The sequence below is a fragment of the Hemibagrus wyckioides genome, linkage group LG08 (assembly GCF_019097595.1).
Source record: "Hemibagrus wyckioides isolate EC202008001 linkage group LG08, SWU_Hwy_1.0, whole genome shotgun sequence".
NCBI classification, from domain to species: Eukaryota; Metazoa; Chordata; class Actinopteri; order Siluriformes; family Bagridae; genus Hemibagrus; species Hemibagrus wyckioides.
Genome location: NC_080717.1, coordinates 28,414,376 through 28,438,556, shown reverse-complemented (window position 1 = coordinate 28,438,556; position 24,181 = coordinate 28,414,376). Strand labels below are relative to the sequence as shown.

The window sequence follows — 24,181 nt, the reverse complement described above, 5'->3', positions numbered from 1 at the left end:
ACAGAGAATTAGCCACTGAGCTATCAGTTCTCACCACACAGTTGAGGAAAAAAGCAGAATGTTAGTTTACGCAATAAATTATGTATTTCGCCCAGTGTGCACTGACCTAAAATCATTTTTTGAATTTGCTATGTCTTTGGAATCTCTTACTTCTTTATGTCAGATATGGAAATGACAAAATATAATTCAAGAAAGCATGGAGGATTACTCTGTTGAAAACCAAAAATGACATGGGAATAGCAACTTTACAAAATGCTAATTTACAAAATGATTAAAGTTCTACTCTTCAGCCTGTTCTGAGTACACCATTCCATCTCATCAGTCCTTAATGTTTGACCATAGAGCAAACTCCGGATGTTCTCACACATTTTGGAGCCATTTTAATCGGATCACAGCAGCCTATCAAATTTGACTTGCCCTGCAGATTACCTTACATCCTTTACCAAACACATGGAGACTCAGCTCCTTGGAGAACACCTGGCCATTGATTAAACCATAGACATGGGAAAGGAGGGATCTACTAATTGTTGGATTGCATCTTAGATGCATGAGAACCTTTCAAATCTAATAACACATAAGAGCTTTTCACACTGCACTTAACCCCTAGGTTGTCATTGTTCTAAACCCTGCTTTTAATCCTGGGTAGAGGAACATTTCACACTTGTAATCAAGAAGAAGGGTTAGCACCACTTTGTAGCTTGGTTATAAGTTTGCATTTACAGTGTTAACCCCACACTGTGGTGCTAAACATGTACAGTGTGAAACGATGCAGTGTTAGAATGTTATAGCTAGTTGCTTAGCAACAGACACACGATCAGAAACTGAACAGTGTCATATCACAAAACCAGGATGTAGGAATACTTCATTTTAAAAAGTGGCTCGTTATAATGGCTCGTATAACACTTAACATCTCCTTCACTGAGACTGACAGGTACTGAGGCCACACCTTCTTCACTGAATCTGACAGGTACTGAGGCCACGCCTCCTTCACTGAGACTGACTGGTACTGAGGCCACACCTCCTTCACTGAGACTGACAGGCACTGAGGCCACACCTCCTTCAATTCAATTCAATTTATTTTGTATAGCGCAATGAAGCTTTTACAATGAACATTGTCTTAAAGCAGCTTTACAAAAGAAGAGAAACAGAGAAAGGGGAGGGGGGAAAATATATAACTAAATAACTAGAAATAAGAATATATTAAATTAAATTAAATTAAATTGAATTAAATTATTAAACTATTTTACTTTATCCCTAATGAGAAGCCTGTGGTGACAGTGGCAAGGAAAAACTCCTTGGGATGATAGGAGGAAGAAACCTTGAGAGGAACCAGGCTCAGAAGGGAACCCATCCTCATTTGGGTGACACTAAACAGTAAATAATGTAACTGTAGCTGATTAATGTCCTTTCTACAACAGAAATCAATGACCCATGAGGAACTATTAGGTCAGTGTAGTTTCTGAGGTCATTATAGACACTAATTCTTTGTTGTCACGAGCTGACAGATGAAATGGCAGATCTGTGACGGTGTGAAAACGCTGTCTCCTGCCATGGACAGAGCCACACCTCCTTCACTGAGGCTGACAGGCACTGAGGCCACACCTCCTTCACTGAGGCTGACAGGTACTGAGGCCACACCTCCTTCACCGAGACTAAAAGGTACTGAGGCCACACCTCCTTCACTGAGACTGACAGGTACTGAGGCCACACCTCCTTCACTGAGACTGACAGGCACTGAGGCCACACCTCCTTCACTGAGACTGACAGGTACTGAGGCCACACCTCCTTCACTGAGACTGACAGGCACTGAGGCCACACCTCCTTCACTGAGACTGACAGGTACTGAGGCCACACCTCCTTCACTTAGACTGACAGACACTGAGGCCACATCTCCTTCACTTAGACTGACAGACACTGAGGCCACACCTCCTTCACTGAGACTGACAGGCACTGAGACCACACCTCCTTCACTTAGACTGACAGACACTGAGGCCACACCTCCTCACGCTTGAGTTACTCCTTCACTGAGACTGACAGGCACTGAGACCACACCTCCTTCACAGACACTAAGAGATACTGAGACCACACCTCCTTCACTGATACTAACAGGCACTGAGGCCACACCTCCTTCACAGAGACTGAGACCACACCTCCTTCACTGAGACTGACAGGCACTGAGGCCACACCTCCTTTACTGAAACTGACAGGTTATAAGGTCCTGACAGGAACTGTTGAGTCTCCAGGTGTTTGGTCTCATATCACAAAACCAGGACCAACACTTAATAAGAAAAAAACGGCACTGTGTGGTCAGGTGGCAAAACACTGAACATCACATGACAGTCAACATGACAGTAGTAACTAACAGAGACGAGTTTGTCCAAACGTCATCTGTCCAGTACCGATAAGTCTGTGTCCACTGTAGCCTCAAATTTCTCTTCTTGGCTGACAGAAAGGACCCGTTGCAGTAGCCCACCAGAAATAATTCAAGCGTGGGATAATGTTCTTTTCATCACGGTTGTAAAGAGTGGTCACTTGAATTACTGTAGCCTTTTTATCTTCTCCTCTGACCTCGCTGATTTAATCAACAATTAAGCATTTCATATTTCGCACCATTCTGTGTAAACTCTAGAGAATGTTGTGTGTGAGATTGAATGTTGTGACTGAAATACACAAACCAGCCATGATGTTTGATGTAAACATTAACTGACCTCTTGACTAAACATTGACTGAGCTCTTGACCTCTACACTATCTGTATAATTGTATGTATTATGCTGCACTGCATAATGTGCAGGGCTACAGGTCTAAAAGTGGCCTGTGAGGGTCTTTACCCTCTGATTACAGAGCAAGCAAACAAGAATATCAGATGATTGTAACTACTAAAATGAAACGGAAAATAATCCTGAGGTCATCAAGGAATACATCAATGCTAAAAATCCGGCCAGGTACTCCAGCAGAGCCTTGCTGTCATCCTTTGAGACGGTCAATGATCTGTTTTTCTCACAATTACCTTATTATATCTTATTATTATTATTATTATTATTATTATTATTATTATTATTATTATTATTATTATGCCTTATTATTGTCATATACTTCTTGCTTTCTTCAGCTGGATAGATTCAATATGACAGCCATTGTGACTCCAGTCCTTCCGTCACTGATGTAATACCAGACTCAGAAGATTAACTTGCTCAATAACACACTTCACAGACCCTTTAAGCATCAGTGTGATGCTGATACTGCTGATATACAGTACTATACACACATGGCACCTATTATACACAGTCAAGTGCACTTAATCTCTAAGCTTTAATATACCACCTCTGCGAGAACATTCAGCAAATGCAGTACAGCTGTATTATAATACTCTGAAAATCTGATCCACACTGATGAACTCGTTCTGCTTTATTTATTTATTTGGGTTTTTTTTTACTTTCTTTCATTATTGCCTAGTATGCTGTCTGTGTACGTATGAATATAAATATCAACTTACATTCCTTAAAGGTGAATAATATCTAATACCTCTAATCCAGAGGTGATTCTTGTGTGGAAACTGGATATATTTTGGGAAAAATAATACAAACAATAGAAGGTCGTATTAATAAAATGCATGTCTTGATTGAACCTAGTAATCAGTGATAAATGAATGAAAGATCCAATTAGAACAAATCAAAACCAATCCAAATAGTCAACATGGATAAGTGAAAAAAATACTGATTTTTTTTTTTTATCCAACTCTCATCTCTTTTCTGATCTCTCTTCTGATCATTACTAGAGATTTGTAAGAGGTCAAAAGGTGTTACACTAGTTTAACAATTTAATTTATTGTCACATGAATTAAAATGTACCTTCAGGTAAATAATAGTTTTTAAAGGCTTTTTTACTTTGCTATGGATATTCATATGGAAGCAGTGGAATATGGATCCCAAAACACCAACTCTGAAATATCTAACTAATTTGGAATATAATAATATATAAATATCTACATAAAATCTTTAATAGGCACAGGGACCATGCATTATTACTGGAATTGATACAGAGGCTACTGAGGCTAATAGGTACAGAAACCACACTTCACTGAGACTGACAGGCACTGAGGCCACACCTCCTTCAATGAGACTGACAGGCACTGAGACCACATCTCCTTCAATGAGACCTACAGGCACTGAGACCACACCTCCTTCAATGAGACTGACAGGCACTGAGGCCACACCTCCTTCACTTAAACTGACAGACAATGAGGCCACACCTCCTTCACTGAGACTGACAGAGACTGAGGCCACACCTCCTTCACATAAACTGACAGACAATGAGGCCACACCTCCTTCATTGAGACTGACAGGTACTGCGGCCACACCTCCTTCATTGAGACTGACAGGTACTGAGGCCACACCTCCTTTGCTAAATCTGACAGACACTGAGACCACACCTCCTTCACTGAGACCTACAGGCACTGAGGCCAGACCTCAGTCACTGAGACTGACAGGCACTGAGGCCACACCTCCTTCACTGAAACTAACAGACACTGAGGCCACACCTACTTCACTGAGACCAACAGGCACTGAGGCCACGCCTCCCTCACTGAGACCTACAGGCACTGAGACCACACCTCCTTCAATGAGACTGACAGGCACTGAGGCCACACCTCCTTCATTTAAATTGACAGACAATGAGGCCACACCTCCTTCATTGAGACTGACAGGTACTGAGGCCACACCTCCTTTGCTAAATCTGACAGGTACTGAGGCCACACCTCCTTCACTAAGACTTACTGGTACCACATCTCCTTCACTGAGACCGACAGACACAGGGACCACACCTCCTTCAATGAGACTGACAGACAATGAGGCCACACCTCCTTCATTGAGACTGACAGGTACTGAGGCCACACCTCCTTTGCTAAATCTGACAGGTACTGAGGCCACACCTCCTTCACTAAGACTTACTGGTACCACATCTCCTTCACTGAGACCGACAGACACAGAGACCACACCTCCTTCACTGAGACTGACAGAGACTGAGGCCACACCTCCTTCACTGAGACTGACAGGTACCAAGACCACACCTCCTTCACTGAGACAAACAAACACTGAGGCCACACCTCCTTCACTGAGACCTACAGGCACTGAGGCCACACCTCCTTCAATGAGACTGACAGGCACTGAGGCCACACCTCCTTCACTGAGACAAACAAACACTGAGGCCACACCTCCTTCACTGAGACCTACAGGCACTGAGGCCACACCTCCTTCAATGAGACTGACATGCACTGAGGCCACACCTCCTTCACTGAGACTGACAGACACAGAGGCCAGACCTCCTTCACTGAGACTGACAAGTACTAAGACCACACCTCCTTCACTGAGACTGACATGCACTGAAGCCACACCTCCTTCACTGATACTGACAGGCACTGAGGCCACACCTCCTTCACTGAGACAAACAAACACTGAGGCCACACCTCCTTCACTGAGACCTACAGGCACTGAGGCCACACCTCCTTCACTGATACTGACAGGCACTGAGGCCACACCTCCTTCACTGATACTGACAGGCACTGAGGCCACACCTCCTTCACTGATACTGACAGGCATGGATTAAGATTGTGTTTTTATACCTGTAAAGATGAACATATCCACTTAACACAGCTTTATTATTCAGCATTAACCCCATCATTAATAATTGTTCATTAGCTGGAAATTACACACAAAACTTCCTTGCTCTCAGTGGAATATACACCGAGAATTCAATTTATTTATGAACCATTAGACTTTAGTGAGGCTTGCAGCAGTTTCCCAATACGACTAGAATTTTAATTTAACCAGCATTTATAATGAGCATCTCTCCTGTAAGGTTTATGACCAGTATTACAAGCAGGAGAGAAAACCGTGTGTGTGTGTGTGTGTGTGCATGTTTATGTAACCTAATGATGGCTTCTCTATGCTAAACAGCACATTTTAGCGTAGATGGTGGAGGTCTTAATTGCTGAAAGCTTCTGTGTGAAAGTGCTGACTTTCTCGTTCCTGGAGAGAGATCGATGAGGGAAGAGCAGCTGACAGGTTTGATGAACGACGTGGCTGTTTGATATGAACTCAGGGGACAGTGGGATGCCAGCATGGCCCTATTTTACACTTTTATGGTTGTGTGCTACTCCGAATACTCACAAATACAACATCTTTGTTAATGAAGGTTTTTGGTTTTTGGCTCATGTAAACAAATCAAAAACAAGTTGTGATCGTCTGAAAGATGATGAGTAGTTGGGAAAAGATAATGGGTCTCGAAAGGATGCAGTTAGACAAAGGGCCAGAAGTGTTAGCAAGAGAAAAGTGGAAAAGCTTTTTTGTTAATTAGCCACAGGTCCAAATCCAGTGGTTCCAGCTGTGTGATTTTAAAGTTTGGCGCAGACAGTAACTAATGGTACTTTGTGTAAGCAGTGGTGTTTATTGATTGGTTACAGATAGCATATCGAAGAAGATAGATAAGGCAGTTAGATCTTTATCAGTACTTCGATTGGGCGTATCCGGTTTTGTCTCTGTGTTTTTGGTGAATGAATGAGACTCACAGCGAGACTCAACATCTGTAACTCGCTCGACTTTCTGCTTATTCGGATGAAAAGACAACAGGAACAACTTTCAAACTGTGTGAGTTCCTCATTATGATCTCTGTAAAAAAAAAATGAAAATGGCAGAATGAGATGATGTGATTCGAGTTCATTGAACAGACAGAAAACCAAATACAATAATCAAATTTTAATAATCAGAGTTATTTGTGCAACACAAACCGTACATTTAGAACACTGTGGCAGAAAAAAACAAACAAAAACACACTGCGGTACACATGACAAACACAACAAATCAACAAAGGCTTGACATTGAAACACACACACACATACACACATAATAAGAGTGCGAATGACGAGTCATGTGACTTGCTGGGGATGATGGGTAACTGAGTTCAGAGGCATAATCATGACAAAGATTAGAAATATTATTTATAACGAACATTTTGTTTAACATTAGATAGTACTAGAAATCTGTGCTAAATATACAATTCATAGGTTATAGGTTATATTGAATATTATTCAGTGGAGCGGCCTGGGCAGTGTGGCATTTTTAATGGAATAAAGGATCTTAATTTGTTTTTATTTTTGGATTTATCTCAGCTTGCTTCCTTTCTTCACTTCATATTTAATATTTCATTAGTGAATGGTGTTGATATGGAATGACTGAGTTTCAGAAAAAAAAAAACTAAAACTCCAGATGATATGATTTGACCAATCAACCTTTAATGAACGTTCATGAACGACTGATGTGATCGTCCATTTTGATAAAATGGCGCATCGTTTAAATTCTAAACAGTATTCCCGATGACCGCTCTTGTCAACTTCTGAATCAGTTTCTTGAGGGAACATCACCTACAGCTTTTCTTAAAGTTCAGCAGTAGGCCACGCTCTTCACGACTTCTCCTGAGTAATGACATGAAAACGACTTGTCTGGGGAAACAATACATTTTTAAATAAACTCTTTTTTATTAAAAATCCACAGGAACACTATATAAAGTGATATCTTTGGATGTGGAGATATTTAGTTATTTAATATATCCTGTGAGGAAGTGAATATATAACAAGAACATCCTCTGACGTTTAGGATTATTTCTAACATATTTATTCATTTTAAGATCAAGTCTGATTCTATTGGAAGATAACCGTGCTTGAAATAAAGGAAATTAGGTGCAAAGCTCCAAATCAGCACCAAAAAATCCAAAAATTATTATTTATATTACTTATATTAGTTTAAAAAATATAAATCTAATAAAAAAGAAGTAATAGTTGAATTACTTGCCTGTATTTAGTATACTTCTATTCGCTAATAAATAATTTATGGTAGTGAAAATGTATTTTGTTCAATTAAAAATATTTTCATAATAAAATAAATAATATATATTTTGTTAACCCAAACTGGAAGTTTGCTTTGAAATGTCATTGCTGATGTGACCCGGGTTGCTGGATCGTTCCTGGGGCTTGAGTTAAACCCTTTATTCCAGCTGTGTGGTTTTTGGTACCTGCTAAAGTTATCATGGTCACTGGTTTGGTCCCTGGCTTGGGCTAAATGATTACGTGCCTAACCTGTGCGTGTTCTCCTCTGGGTTTCCTTCCAAAAACCTGCTCGTTTGTGGATCACTTGCTCTAAATCACACCACCTGGCTCTGAACGGGTGCCTGAGTCATGCACTGAGATGTTTGCTCCTGAATTCCTTCTGTCCTCATTTCCTAATCCTGCATTCGTTCACAAGGAGCTGAGAATTAAAGAAAGGAAATGAGAGCTGCCTGAAGGAGAAAGGTCACAGGACAGGAAAGACACACTTTCTGTTGCTTTCCTTCACTCTGAATTCTAACGGAGCTTTGACTGTGGAATTTGTGAGCCATGGTCTTGTGCATCAGAGGATTACAAAATGGCAGAACCACAGTCTTGCTGGTTGGTTATAAAAATGAAGGAGCTGCTTGTTCATGATTCGCGGTCACGCTGGTCTTTTTGCCCTGGTCTAATTTTTTTCTTAGCCTACAGGCTACATAAAAAATGTGTCAGAATCCAATGAAAATCAGATACCTGTAAGCTAAAAGATGGAATGTGTGTTTTGTTTTTGTTTTTAGAAAATGCGAGTAGTAAACCTGTAGGGCAGGATGTGTACTGAATGCTGTTTTGCATTTAATTTTTACTCTATTCTTACACGATGGAACAGTTAGCATGTCTCCAGGGTTGGGGGTTTGATTCACGTTTCCATCATGTGTATGTGTGTGCTTTGGGGGTTTCCTCAGGGTACTCTGGTTTCCTCCGCCAATATAAAGACATGTAGGCATCACTCAAAATTCTCCTAGTGTGTGAATGATATGGACTGGTGTGTTATCCATGGTTTAGTCCAGCTTCACGCTCCGTCTTCCTGGGATTAGACTTCACATCATTGTGACTGTGGTCTGGATAAAGTCCTCACTGAAAGTGAATGAATGAATTTTGTCCAAGCGAAGATGATTGTTATCATTGAGAAGTTTAAAAAAAATACCCTGTCTGTACACGTTATTGTGAGTAACATGACCTGGTTAGCCGAATCATCAGTAAAACAAAGGAGCAATAGTAATTCCTGCATTTCATTGTAATAACAGTGACATTTATAAAGGGTTCAGATATTTATTTGTTTTTATGTGGTCACTGTGACAATTCCAGTTGTCTCTCATGTTAGATAACGTCAGACTTGTTGGCTTCTGAATGTGTTTGAGCATGGATTGGATTTTGTTAAACAGACAGTGTGGTTTGTTCTTTTAAAGGTTTTCTTGTGTTTTTTAAACGATGTGGTGAGTTACAAACATTCAGCAGTTCATAACTGATTGAGCAGCTTCTCCGGTCAGAAGTTTAACCCTCGCCCTGTTCTCGTACCTCTGTTTATTGCAGTGTGTTGATCTGTTATTATTACTAGCGGTCTGCTGTGCCTTCTCCATCTTGATCTCCCTCTTTCTTTGTACTCTGCTCCCTCTTTCTTTATCTCTGTCTCTCCTCGTTTATCCTTCCCATCCTTCAAAATACATTGCACACAAAGGGCCTTCATTATCAGGTTCTTGGTAATAACTCTTCTGAAATTCAGTTTGTCTTTGCCACCTTTGGGAGAATCAGCTGTATTGTATAGGAGGTCTGCGAGTGCTGAGTAAGCTTATTAGGACTTCTTGGAATCGATGTCATAAAAAAAAAGTAGTATAGTAGTGAACGCTTCGAGAGCTAGTCAGCAATTTTCGGTGGAAGTTAGCTGAAGCTAGCTGTTTCGTAACTCAACATTCCAAAACAAACAAAGCCTTAAAAAGTGTTCCTTGTAAAAACCTGTGTCTCCACAACACATGAACACGCGACGTCTGGGCTAGGACGGCTGAATAATAGTGCACACTGGGGGTGTGTTTTGAACTGACAGGCAAATGATTGAGAGGCAAATAAAGACGCCTCCTCAGAGGTGTCAGCAGTGCTAACAAGAAAATCCGAGCAGGCAGAGAGGGGAACAAAAACAGAATTTTACCACAGAAACTCTAGAGTATGTCAGAAAGTGACATGGCTCCAAGCTATCAGCGTAAATGATGAAAAAATACAGTGGTTTAATGATATTTAACTGCAATATGCAGAAATGTTAGGTGTTATAAGCAACCAGATGGGAATATAAGCTTAAATTATACAACAAGAAGTACAGGTCTGAGCCATAGACTGGTCTGTTTTCATATATAATAAACCATCTACAATTACAGTGCAAGATATAAACATCCATCCATCCATCCATTTATATTATGAACCACCAATCCTACACAGGTTCACATGGAGCTTGGTATCTATCCCAGGACTCAGGTAACAAGGCAGGGGACATGTTGCCAACCCATCGCAGAGCATGATCTCACACACACACACACTGACACACCCATTCACACACTAGGAGAATTTTGAGTGATGCCTACATGTCTTTATATTGGTGGAGGAAACCAGAGTACCCTGAGGAAACCCCCAAAGCACACACATACACATGGTGGAAATGTGAATCAAACCCCCAACCCTGGAGACATGCTAACTGTTCCATCATGTAAGAATAGAGTAAAAATTAAACACAAAACAGCATTCAGTACACATCCTGCCCTACAGGTTTACTACTCGCATTTTCTAAAAACAAAAACAAAACACACATTCCATCTTTTAGCTTACAGGTATCTGATTTTCATTGGATTCTGACACATTTTTTATGTAGCCTGTAGGCTAAGAAAAAAATTAGACCAGGGCAAAAAGACCAGCGTGACCGCGAATCATGAACAAGCAGCTCCTTCATTTTTATAACCAACCAGCAAGACTGTGGTTCTGCCATTTTGTAATCCTCTGATGCACAAGACCATGGCTCACAAATTCCACAGTCAAAGCTCCGTTAGAATTCAGAGTGAAGGAAAGCAACAGAAAGTGTGTCTTTCCTGTCCTGTGACCTTTCTCCTTCAGGCAGCTCTCATTTCCTTTCTTTAATTCTCAGCTCCTTGTGAACGAATGCAGGATTAGGAAATGAGGACAGAAGGAATTCAGGAGCAAACAAATTCACCAAATGAGAGTTTTGCCCTCTGAAATGTCGCTCTAAAGCGACTTACCTTAAGCAACCGATATAAAACAGACCTCAGTGTAGGAAGGGTCTCTGTGTCACTGATCACAAAGCCTCCATCACCTGCGTCAGGGTATATATTCTCCCGACCTGCACCCGGTGTTCTCGGGATCGGCTCCAGACCCATCAAAGGATAAAGAGCTTACTTGAAAATAAATAAGTAGCATAAATACTTTTGTGATCTGTGCTCAAATTTGTTTCTGTGGCCCAGATATCCAGAATACGTTGTCCTCTTGCAGCACTTTTGCCTCTGGGACTCATTTCACCATCTGTTGTTTAGTCAGCTCTCATATCAGACAAAAATCAACCTGCAGACCGTCAGTGGCGGGTGGTGCATTTCACACCTCGGCCTTCACCGGTGTCCTTCCTGAATTAATCCACCTCTATACCATTATTATGGCGTCACGGCAATAGATACTAATCAACCGTTAAGTAAAAAAGAAATTAGTCTACAGTATTTCACACCTCACAAGGAATAGTCCATTTTATTACGGTTACTTTTCTCAAAAAAGACATTCTTGATGCCGTATGCAGCAAACTGCAATCTCCGGAGGACGCAGCATCCGAAATGAGACGCAGTGAATATAGAAACACTGTATAACAGTGCGCTGTGTCACAGGCTCTTATAGTGAACATGAATAAAATGACATTACATATAGCAAAAAAACAAATTAACACAATTCAGTCTCACAAGTTTCCTTTCACTGCAGCAGAAAAGAAAACCCCCAGTCCACCCCGGGGATCTGGAATGAAGGCAAACTGAAAACCCAGAAAAAAAAAACAAAAAAACAAAAGCATAAATGGTTCTTGAAAAATCTTACCAACTATTTTAAAGAATCAAAAGGATTTTCTTGAAAAGTCCACCTTGAAAATGCATTTGTAAGGATGTTCATGACCAAATCGATTTCTTCTCCTCTGTCAGCCATTGTGAGTTAAAATATATATATTTTATTTAGTTTGTGCGGTTCCTGCCTCTGACTACTCCAAAAGACATCAAAAGACGTGAAATTGCTGACGTAATCGTACGCCTGCTAGATGACCCCAGTGACGCCAACTCGAAATCTGATTGGTTAATGGAACAGTTTCATTGCCCCTTATTTTAAGCTCCGGGGGCCTGCACTATTGATTCTGAAGGCCTTAAGGCCGGGCGACACATGATGTCATCCACTGTCTGAAATATGATTGGATAAATACTCTTATTATAAATATACACTACTGGAAGCAGCGCAACCGAGAGAAAAGCTATGAAATGTAGAGAATAGACTATTGGGAATAATTTAATACAAAAATATATTAAATATATTAAAATGCAAGATTCAGATCACTGCTGTTTAGGCCAGCAGAGAAGGCCTTGCTGGCCCTGACGGTCTGCCACTGCAAACCGTAATACACAAAATATTTGATCCACTTTCTGCAGTGGGGTGGAATCAGGGGTCAGTTCACGTTTTCACTGCAATCAAATTGCACTTGCTGAGTTTTGGAGCCTGGAGCTGAGCTTTCTGTCGAACTGGCTGCTTGTGACATGCTTCATGAGCCAGTCTGATGTGATGGAAGTAATTCTGTAGGTAAATAGGTAGATTGTTTACACAGCCTCACCATTTTTAATTTAATTTCCAATCACATGACATATGTAAACACTGTTAGATCATTTCCTGGACTTGGAAAGTGGACTAACGGCCAAACATGGTTGATCTATCATGTGCAACCATTTAAATGAAATCTATAGGGTGCAAATATTTTTTTACTGAATAAAGCCAGCGAGAACAGATTTCGTATAAGAATTTCATATAAGAATGACTTGAAATGGATCTGTCTCAGCCCAAGTATTAAATATTGTTGATTTAAATGTCTATGTAATATTTTGTATTAATTATTGTTGGAACTTTTGAATTTTACTGTATGTGTGTGTGTGTTTTCTCTGTATCTAGTGCTTGCTATGCCACGGAGTCTCATGTCCAGCGAGGAGGAGATGGCTCAGAGTTTCTCCGACTCAGGCAGCTCGGATTCGGACAGCCTGAGAGACGAGCGGCCGTGTGTGGAACGCCCGAGTAGCAGCCGCAGCGACTCGCTGCTCATCTGCGTGGTTATCCCTGATCTGCAGCAGTCTGTGAGTGTATACACACACACTTTTAATATAATAGTTTATTTTTGGATTGTACAAATATGCCTCCTTCACTGAGACTGACAGACACAGAGGCCACACCTCCTTCACTAAGACTGACAGGCACTGAGGCCACACCTCTTTCACTGAGACTGACAGGCACTGAGGCCACACCTCCTTCACTAAGACTGACAGGCACTGAGGCCACACCTCTTTCACTGAGACTGACAGGCACTGAGGCCACACCTCCTTCACTAAGACTGACAGGCACTGAGGCCACACCTCTTTCACTGAGACTGACAGGCACTGAGGCCACACCTCCTTCACTGAGACTGACAGACACTGAGGCCACACCTCCTTCACTAAGACTGACAGACACAGAGGCCACACCTCCTTCACTAAGACTGACAGGCACTGAGGCCACACCTCTTTCACTGAGACTGACAGGCACTGAGGCCACACCTCCTTCACTGAGACTGACAGGCACTGAGACCACACCTCCTTCACTAAGACTGACAGGCACTGAGACCACACCTCCTTCACTAAGACTGACAGGCACTGAGACCACACCTCCTTCACTGAGACTGACAGGCACTGAGACCACACCTCCTTCACTGAGACTGACAGGCACAGAGGTTAGAACCTTACACATGAAAATTTATTTACAGTTCAGTTCCTGCTTAGATTGTTTTAATTATTTCTTACATTTTCTGTATTTAAACATCACATGAACACACACACACAAACACACACACACACACACACAGATATATGCGGTGAGCTCAGTGCTACTATTAGCCTCAGGCTTTAGGGCCATGTGCTTTGGCTTGCATTATATCATTATCGTAAATTGCCTCCTGATTCTTACTGTAGCTGTTTCCTGCTGAGGGCACCAAGCCAGAACGACAGCTTTGGGCCACTGGGAAAAAAATAACTAGATGTACACTAACTCATTCCTAAAAGCACAGCAGGAGTCCATAAGTCTATAAAAACGCCTATTAGAGCCGCTCCATTTGCGGAAGAACAATTGTGTTCATTTCTTGCTGAAACTCTCACCTCGCTATTCATCATCATAAGGCAGAAAACTTTAGAGAACACTGTAGGTTCAATTGACAAAGTTAAAGCACCTTAAAGGGAATATAGTTTTGAAAAGTTGCTTGCTTTTTTAATTGTTGTCTTTAAAAAAACAAAAACAAACAATTGTAGTAAAAGTGGATTCCAAAAATGGAAATCCTCTCAGAAATACTGTACAAAGTCACTACCAAGTGATTCAAAACATCTAGCCTCCATTTTATGATTGTGTAAATAGTATATCTGAATTATCACACTTTCTCCTCAAACCATGTTGGTTTGTTGCCTGCTGCCTCGAATTCTACAGATCTTTTCAGCGAGTCAGATCATTTGGATCAGCCTCATCAATAAGAGTCGACTGCCATATGATACGTTGCTAAATGATTCTGCTATATGATACGTTGCCAAATGATTCTGCCATATGATTCGTTGCTAAATGATTCTGCCATATGATACGTTGCTAAATGATTCTGCCTTATGATTCGTTGCTAAATGATTCTGCCATATGATTCGTTGCTAAATGATTCTGCCATATGATACGTTGCTAAATGATTCTGCCATATGATATGTTGCTAAATGATTCTGCCATATGATTCGTTGCTAAATGATTCTGCCATATGATACGTTGCTAAATGATTCTGCCATATGATACGTTGCTAAATGATTCTGCCATATGATTCGTTGCTAAATGATTCTGCCATATGATTCGTTGCTAAATGATTCTGCCATATGATTCTTGTTAATTGATTTTGCCATGTGATTCATTGCTAAATGATTCTGCCATATGATTCGTTTCTACACAAAAAAGAGTTTGTGACATTTTGACCAGTGATTGTTCATCTTTGCCTGGTTTGATTTTAAAAATTCGATTTGAGATCGTTGTACCCTTCTGTTTAACAGGAACTGTTTTACTTTTCATTCATTGAAATGAATCATTTAGGTATCTGATCGTAGATCGTAGTAGATAAAGATATAAAAGACAGTACATTGTTTTTAACACGCAGCAGTGCAGTGAATCCTCTGTGACACACAGCTGAGAGTCAAACACATCTGATCTTTCGCATTCATGTATTTCTCATATGTTTTTTAGCCTCGACGTTCACCCAAAACAGCGTTTTCTTTGTGAGATTTGAATAACACCACAGCCAAAGTCATAATTTCCTTTTGAGATAATCATGGGCAGGCCATTTCCAACCCCTTGGACAAAAGATGATCCTGGTGTTTCCTTTTCAGGCAGAGTGTCAGTGATTACACTCAAGCATTGATTGAGAAATTGATCAGTGGGCATGGTAACATCTCTGTCTCTCAACCTCTACCAATAGCTAGGCTGACTCTCAGGCGATGCAATTTTGGTAAAAAGTGTTAACCCCAGGAAAGTGGGGGAAGCAGCTGATCCATGGCATATCACTACCGAAGATGAACTTCTCCTTTGTATTAAATGTGAAATCTATCCACTTTAATCAAGAACATGACTGCTGATGTGTCTTATGCCCTGTGCTACAAGATAGATAGATAGATAGATAGATAGATAGATAGATAGATAGATAGATAGATAGATAGATAGATAGATAGATAGATAGATAGATCTTAATAGATAGATAGACTAAATTGCCAAAAGTTTTGGGACACCCCTCCAGATCATTGTGTTTTTCAGGGGTTGGGCTCGGCCCCTTAGTTCCAGTGAAAGGAACTCTTAATGCTTCAGCTTCATACCAAAACATTTTGGACAATTTCATGCTCTTTGTGGGAACAGTTTGGGGATGACCCCTTCCTGTTCCAACATGACTGCACACCAGTGACCAAAGCAAGGTCCATAAAGACATGGATGAGTGAGTTTGGTGTGGAGGAACTTGACTGGCCTGCACAGAGTCCTGACCTCAACCCCATAGAACACCTTTGGGATGAATTAGAGTGGAGACTGCGAGCCAGACCTTCTCGTCCAACATCAGTGCCTGACCTCACAAATGTGCTTCTAGAGGAATGGTCAAAAATTCCCATAAACACACTCCTAAACCTTGTGGAAAGCCTTCCCAGAAGAGTTGAAGCTGTTATAGCTGCAAAGGGCGGGACAACTCCATATTACATTCATGTGCATTTAAAGGCGGATGTTCCAATACTTTTGGCAATATAGTGTAGATCATGAAGGACATGTGTTTTTTTTCCCCGGTCAGAACGAACTCAAATGAATGACCTTGAATGTCAATAATGACTTTTAATGGCCTCAAAATGGCACAAAAAGTCAAAGTTAGCTTTCTTGATCAGTTTGTTAAGATTTATGTATTTCTTTATTTATTTGTTCAGCTATAATGTCACATACTGAGTATACTGCTGCAAAGAATAATTACTTCAAATTACTCGTTCTCATTCTTCACACACTGTGTATGATAGCTGATGATATCAGCCTTAAGGGCTTGTTTGCTTCTTAGTCTTTGTCAAATTATACCGCACGGCGCTGTCTCATTTACAAATATAGGTAGGTGGCTAGATAAAAGCTGCACTTTTTTTACATGCTTACTCTCAAATTGATATCATTACTGTACATAAGATGCTGGAACCCAGATTTATTGTAGAGCTCTTGAATAATATGATACACAACACTTTTCCTCATTTCCTGTGTGAGGAAGGTGTGAGAAGTCCCAGAAGGATAACTAGAACTAGACTGAAAAAAGAAGAATAAACACAAATCAAACACCAGTAAACAGCTTTAACAGAATTCACAGAAAATCAACAATGGGACAAGTTCATGTTATCACATATGAATGGATATAAAAAGTCGACACACTTGGCAGGTTTTTGTGACGTAATAAAAATTAAATCAGGATTAATCTTACCCACAGTGCAGCATGGTGGTGGCAGCATCCCGCTGCTTCTCTTCAGTCAGGACTGGAGCTTGTAAAAGATAGAGGGAATCAGGAATAGCTGCAAACACCAGCCGATGCCAGTTTAGTGCAAAACCTTCATGTGTCAGCTAATAAACTGAAGATGAAAAGAAATTTCACCTTTCAGCTTTGTGACCCAAAGCATACATCTCAATCAAGAAAGGAAAGGCTTAACTGAAACAAGATCGATGCTTTTGAATGACCAAGCCAGAGTCCAGACCAGATTCCACTAAAAATCTGTGGGGGACCTGAAGGTTATACAGAGGAGATGCTCTTATAATTGCATGGATCTAGAACGTTTTTTGCAAGAAAGAGTAGGAAAATATCACCAAGTCAAGATGTGCTGCACTGATAGACTCTTACAAGAGTGGTGTAATAAAATAAAAAGGTGCTTCAGGGGGTTTGCAAACGTGCAAACCGGTTACTGTATTCTTTTTTAGCTTTGTCTTTGTTTTTTTTCCCCTAAAAATTTTCACTTAATTCTTATATGTTGTAAATTCACATTGTTCCTGGAAAAAGTTCTTTATCTTTTTTTTTACATCATAAAAATCTGCCATGTTTACAAATATGTGTAGACTTCTGACATCCCTTGTCCATTATAATAAATATAAAAAGATGTACCTCATTACCTCATCACTCTCTGTCTTTTTTATATTATTATTATTATTATTATTATTTTATATATATATATATAATCAAATGCTAGTAAAGAAAATGAGAAGATATGGGTTTGAGGAAAGTGACATATTTGTCAAACTAAATTTTTCTGAATAATTTTCAAGAATGTCTGAGCAAAATGTTGAAATTTAAGGAAAAAATAAATAAATTGACCATCAATTACAGCTTGACCACGACGTCTCATGCTGTTCACGAGTCGACTTATTGTCTGCTGAGGCATGGCATTCCACTCTTCTTGAAGGGCGGCCCTCAGGTCATTGAGGTTCTGGGGTGCAGGGTTACGAGCCTCTACACGGCGACTCGGCTGATCCCAGAGGTTTTCTATGGGATTCGGGTCTGGAGAAAGTGCAGGCCACTCCATTTGAGGTACCCCAGCCTCCAGCAGCCGTTCCCTAATGATGCGACCTCGATGAGCTGGAGCATTGTCGTCCATGAAGATGAAATTAGGCCTGTGTTGTTCATGCAGGGGCACAATGACTGGATTAATGATGTTATTCAGGTAGTATTGGCTTGTCACTGTACCATTCACAAGATGTAGGTCAGTTCTGTATTGAGTGGACACACCTGCCCAGACTGTAACACCACCACAACAGTGGCTGATGCATAGCGCTCTCCTTGACGTCCCCAACATCGTTGGTGGCCATCATTTCTGCTCAATATATATTATATATTATATATTATATATTATATATATTTATATATAAATGTCTATATCTATCTATCTATCTATCTATCTATCTATCTATCTATCTATCTATCTATCTACCTATCTATCTATCTATCTATCTATCTATCATTACAAAACTCACCAGAAACACATTATAACCCATTTCTCATCTATTACACTCGTTTCAAAAAAACATTGCATTAACACACATCATTCCTTTCAGCATCGTTAAAGGCTGGCTAGCTGCTAGTTAGCTAAATAATAAGCTTGTGTTATAAGATAGAATGTCTTATCTTATCGAGTTGCCTAGCAACAGTGTTTTCAAGACTTAAACTTATAAGTGAACTGTTGTGTGTTCACCTTCCCGTGTTGGAAATATAAATTAACGTAACACACTTAATGAGACACACTAGTGATTGCTTCGAGATTAAAATGATAGAATTAATATATATATATATATATATTATGTGTGTGTGTGTGTGTATAGGTTCACTTTAGGCAGTATCTCTATCTCTCTTCACATTAGGCAGTATTGTCTCACCAACTAAACACTTAAACTGCCTCATCAGGCTTATTATAGGTTAAGCAGTTAAGCATTATATGAACATTACATATACACCAAAGTCTGTAATATTAAGGCAAAGGAATCATATCATGAATTTCTCATGCCAGTACTGACACTATTTTGGGAAGGAGGTCTTCTACTCGGATTCCTACATGGAGCCAATAGATTTGCTAAAGATCGGACCAGAGGTGAATTCTGAATCCTAAAGTTCTACTCCTGCAAGCCTAAAAAGAATAAATATTTATGGATGCAAATCCTGAAATAAAGCTGCAGCCCCTGAAGCCTGTCTGAATGGCCAGGAGACATAATTGCAGTCCCATTAATGTCTATTTGCTCACTGTATATTCTGCTGCAGTGTTGAATAATGTGATCGGCTGTGTCTGAAAAACTCTCGCGATTCCTCATAGCTTATCATCCATTTCCTGTGTTTAGTTAAGTTGTGTTGTCTCGTATGAGCTGGGGCTCATTAACCGGTTTTGAACCTGGTATATTGATTTGCTGTAATTCAATATTGTTACACAGTTAACACCCTGAATCATTAGGCAACCTCCAGAAAAGACTTTTTATTTAGGTAGCAAGTTGTTTGCAGAACCTTCTGTAAAACCGCAGCAATAAGGTTTGTTGTCAACATTTTGTTCTTAACCCAATCTGTCTTTTTTTTTTAATCAGGTTTCAGTAGCAAACTTTGCTTTTGGCATGTATAGCATCATTGTAAAAGCCTGACAAATAAATAAATAAATAAATAAATAAAATAAAATAAAACGGATGAGCCAGAGGCAATAAACACAACAGTCTCATAAGGAGCTGCTTGGTTGGGAATCATTTCTCTTACACTAATAGAGACTTTGTGTGTATATAGCTTTGTAAATGTTTTTTCTTTCTGACAGTTGAGTGATTTGAAAATAGGAAACCTCTTATTTAGAATAAAAAGCCTAAAAGTACATGTGGGGTAAGAAGGCAGTTTAACAAATACATTGGTTCAAAACATTCATGGGTTTTCCCAATTGAAAACCAAGACGTGTTAAACACAACAACAAATCCGAACACACAAGGACAATTCAGAGAAACCGGAAAAGGTAGGTATAGTGTGTGAATGGAATTCTTACCTCTGATTGGACGACACATGGGTCACTCAGGATCTACAGGAAGTCCAGCAGGCTGCAGCAGTAAAAAGTGGATTGGTGTGTGTATGAACACAGCTCTGCTCTTATAGTGCTCCTTTAATCTGGAATAGTTTGGTCTTCCAAACATACCTGGTGTGTTTTTAGAGATTGCAGACTGATCTTCACTCCATGATACACTATCAGTATATCCAAACTATACCGAACTTTTCCGCTTTGTCTGAATTCTCCTTGTGTTTTCTGGTTTGTTATTTTGTTTTGTACATGATTGGATAAATACAGCGCATGGCCGCTGTAAATAACGGCTTGTCTTGCGCTTTCACTTCAGTGAGAAAAAACTATAGCAGCTCTTTCACACAGCTAAACGTTTTTCAGTCTTTTTTCATATATTTATTAATATTTGTTGAGTATTTGGCCAGATGTTCGCTCATATCCAACTTCCTCTAATTTTTTGGTGTCACATATTTATTTCTCCCTTCCTCAATGTTAAGTGCTACATACCGAGCCGTTTTTGTTTTTGTGATATAAGACACGTGTTGTTTTATCACCGATCGGGTGTTTGTTGCTTAGCATCTAGCCGTAAAGATGTCTAAAATGCTTCACGAGTACTGTCTGTGATGATTACAGCTACATCAGAGTATAATAAAATGGTGATTTTTTTTAAATGCAAGTCACTTTATACAGTATTTATTTAACTTATTCTAGCTTTATTCTCAAATTGTGTACATTTATATTGACATTTCATACCTGTGTATATGTTTGCACCTGACACCAAGGCAAATTCCTAGTACTGTAAAGTGCTCTTTGCTGACCCTTTGCTGTACCTGGCAATAAAACTTTTTCTGATTCTGATTCATAATGGAATGTTGTGGCTGGGGAAAAGCTAGCCAGCCGTGCTGTTCTCCCTAATCCATGTGTACAGCAATGTAAGCCTCACAGAGCCCTTTGTTTGTGTTGGTATCCTTTTGGCAGAGATCCATGAGGTTCAAGTCTGACTGTACGGTCTGGGCAGCCAAACAGCAGATCCTGTGCACGCTAACGCAGAGTCTGAGAGATGTGTTGAACTATGGCCTCTTCCAGCCAGCTGTGGATGGGAAAGAGAGCACCTTCCTGGAGGAGGAGAAGCTCCTGCGAGATCACTCGTTCCCCACCAGCAAGGACACGCCCACCCTCGAGGTAATGCTGCCTCCATGAACAAAAATGAAAAAGTCCAGACTCATTTAGAAATGTGAAATTGTTAACTAATAAAGCAATGTTTTTAGTTGTTAGTGTAAAGTAGGGCTTATTTACTTACTACAGTTTATCTAACCCCTAATATGTCCATATTTTCAATCCTACCCACAACCCCATCCCTGATGTCTGCACACTTTCAATCTAACCCTTAAACTGTGACCCCTAATGTATATTCCTGCATCTAAACATCTATTACCACTAACTCACCTGTACTCTCAGGCTAATCATGAAAAAACCTTTAATCCTAATCCCTAACCCAAACTCTCCAGTTTAAACCTCCCCCAAACCCCTTGCAATTTCATTTTCAATTCCTAACCCTGCCCCCTAAACCCTAACCTTCTTGAAGTTTCAGTCTAAACCCAAATCTTTAAACCCATGTCCACGTCAAACTCATGTCCACGTGCAGTTTTGGTTTATATCCTAAACCCTTTCTTTTAAACCCTAACCCAAACTGCAGTTTCAGTTCAAATCCTAAACCCTAACCAAAACCCTCTTGCTTTTTCAGTCTAAACTAAATGTACTATTTAAACCTGAAACTCAGTATCAGTCTAAACTGAGCTGAATTCACTTTAATCCCTAAACCTACCCTTAACACACCTCCGCTACAATTTAAACTCTAAACCTTACCCCCAAAACCTCACAGGTGTCTAATCTTATCCAGAACGTGTTAGTGTGGGGGCAACTTTTATTTCAATCAAGCAGCAGTTCCATCTGATTCCACCAGTAGATCTTAGCTTTCAGTAGATTCAGGTGTAGCTTCTGCTTGGTTGGGATGAAAACCTGCAATGACACCAACCCTTTCTGGAGAAGACTGGACACCCCTGATCTATGCCTAAATTCTTGTGCATATATGGGATACACCGATCAGGTATAACACTGTGAGCAGTGCCAGGTGAAGTGAATAAGACTGAGTATCTCCTCATCATGGCCCCTGTTAGTGGGTGGGATATATTAGGCAGCAAGTAAAAATTCTGTCCTCAAAGTTGATGTTAGAAGCAGGAAAAATGGACAAGTGTAAGGATTTGAGCGAGTTTGACCAAAAGGGCCAAATTGTGATGGCTAGACCACTGGATCAGAGCATCTCCAAAACTGCAGCTCTTGTGGGGTGTTCCCGGTCTGCAGTGGTCAGTATCTATCAAAAGTGGTCCAAGGAAGGAACAGTGGTGAACCGGTGACAGGGTCATGGGCGGTCAAGGCTCATTGATGCACGTGGGGAGAGAAGGCTGGCCCGTGTGATCCGATCCAACAGACGAGCTACTGTTGATCAAACTGCTGAAGAAGTTAATGCTGGTTCTGATAGAAAGGGGTCAGAATACACAGTGCAGGACGGGTCAGGGCTGTTTTGCCAGAACCAACACAATATTAGGAAGGTGGTCATAATGTTATGCCTGATCAGTGTATGTCACGTTGTCAAGGTTGGGGAGTTGGCAGCCAGCAATAATTGCATTTTACGTAAAGCTCATTGTTTACAATATTGCCACTGAACCAACCGAATAGTTTAACACGATATTCAAATTACTTCCTTAATCCCTAAACAAATGTGGAAACCCTAAACACTAAACTCCTTGTAGTCTCAGACTATAGAACGTGTGTCAGTACAGTGTGTTGATGTTATGTGTATCCAATAAAATCCAGTTTAACTTGATACAAGCATTTACTTAGTGGTGTATTTATTTATGTGCTGTTTCTGCTGTTGCTAAAAGCTTCACTGATCTTTGCTAATTAAATCCAATCCACTCTGTTGTTTATGTAGCGATGGAAGTTGATGGAATCTGTCCTCTGTTTGGTTTGTCCTTTATGCCTGTTGGTGGTCATTTAAAAAAAGCACATGAGCCCGTAATTACAGCGTTGACTTGAAGGCTTTAAGGTGTAACACTTCCATTACATGTGCAGCTACAGTACCAGTCTGTGGGAGTTAATGCATTAATGGAGGTGTCTTGCTGTTCATTTCCTGCTTTTGTTTTTTCTCAGTTTCGTTACAAGAGCCGAGTGTACCAGCATGCCAACATCAATGAAAAACAGATCGAAAAGCTCCATACGCAGGTAAGATTTCATTCTACATAGATCTGGTTCATATCATGCTATACTGACGAAAATCCAATATATTCAGTGTTGATATTTTTCCCCTTAATGAACAGAGAGCTGACTCTACACGTTTGCGGCACACCACGACTCTCTGAGTAACGTCGCTGCACGTTTTTGTGGTGATTAGATCAAAGCTATGCAACATCTCTATTGTCTTATTATGCAGAGTTTCTCTTCATGAGCTTTATGAGTTGAGTTATGAAATGCAGCAGTCAGTTGATTTCGTTGTGATGCCATTAAATCGTGCCATCGTTATGAATGTTGCATATTTATATTTATGCAAATCAGTTTAATCACATGCAAAGTTGGATGTGTGGGAATGCCAGGCATCCAGAGGAAAAAAAAACCTTTGGAAAGGATTTTCCATGTATAAAGGAATATCAGTGCTAGGATTCATAAATAATGTATCAAGCTCCTGTGCTGTATTTGCATACGCTTTGATTCCCTGCTTGTTCCAGAGATGGTCATCGGTGTGAATCGTCTTTTTTTTTTTTTTTAACTTATGAACTGAAGTGAGGGATTTATTGTAATGGTCTTCCCGTGCAGTAGCACTGAGCTTTGTTTTCTCGTGGTCATGCTTTGGTGCTCGGCTTGTTCGTTCTCGCTCAAGCTTCTGTCAGCTGA

General features: G+C 40.3%; 1 protein-coding gene across 2 annotated transcripts in view; it reads left to right on the top strand.

The window, feature by feature from the left end:
* Window positions 1–24,181, top strand: part of shank2b (SH3 and multiple ankyrin repeat domains 2b) — a 173,620-nt gene that overhangs the window by 14,817 nt on the left and 134,622 nt on the right. For both annotated transcript variants that reach the window (XM_058397080.1, XM_058397087.1), the window contains exons 2-4: window positions 13,086–13,264; window positions 21,212–21,415; window positions 23,444–23,515. In XM_058397080.1, coding sequence (XP_058253063.1) covers window positions 13,094–13,264; window positions 21,212–21,415; window positions 23,444–23,515 — 447 coding nt within the window. In that variant the 5' untranslated portion in view covers window positions 13,086–13,093. The remainder of the gene's footprint in view (window positions 1–13,085; window positions 13,265–21,211; window positions 21,416–23,443; window positions 23,516–24,181) is intronic.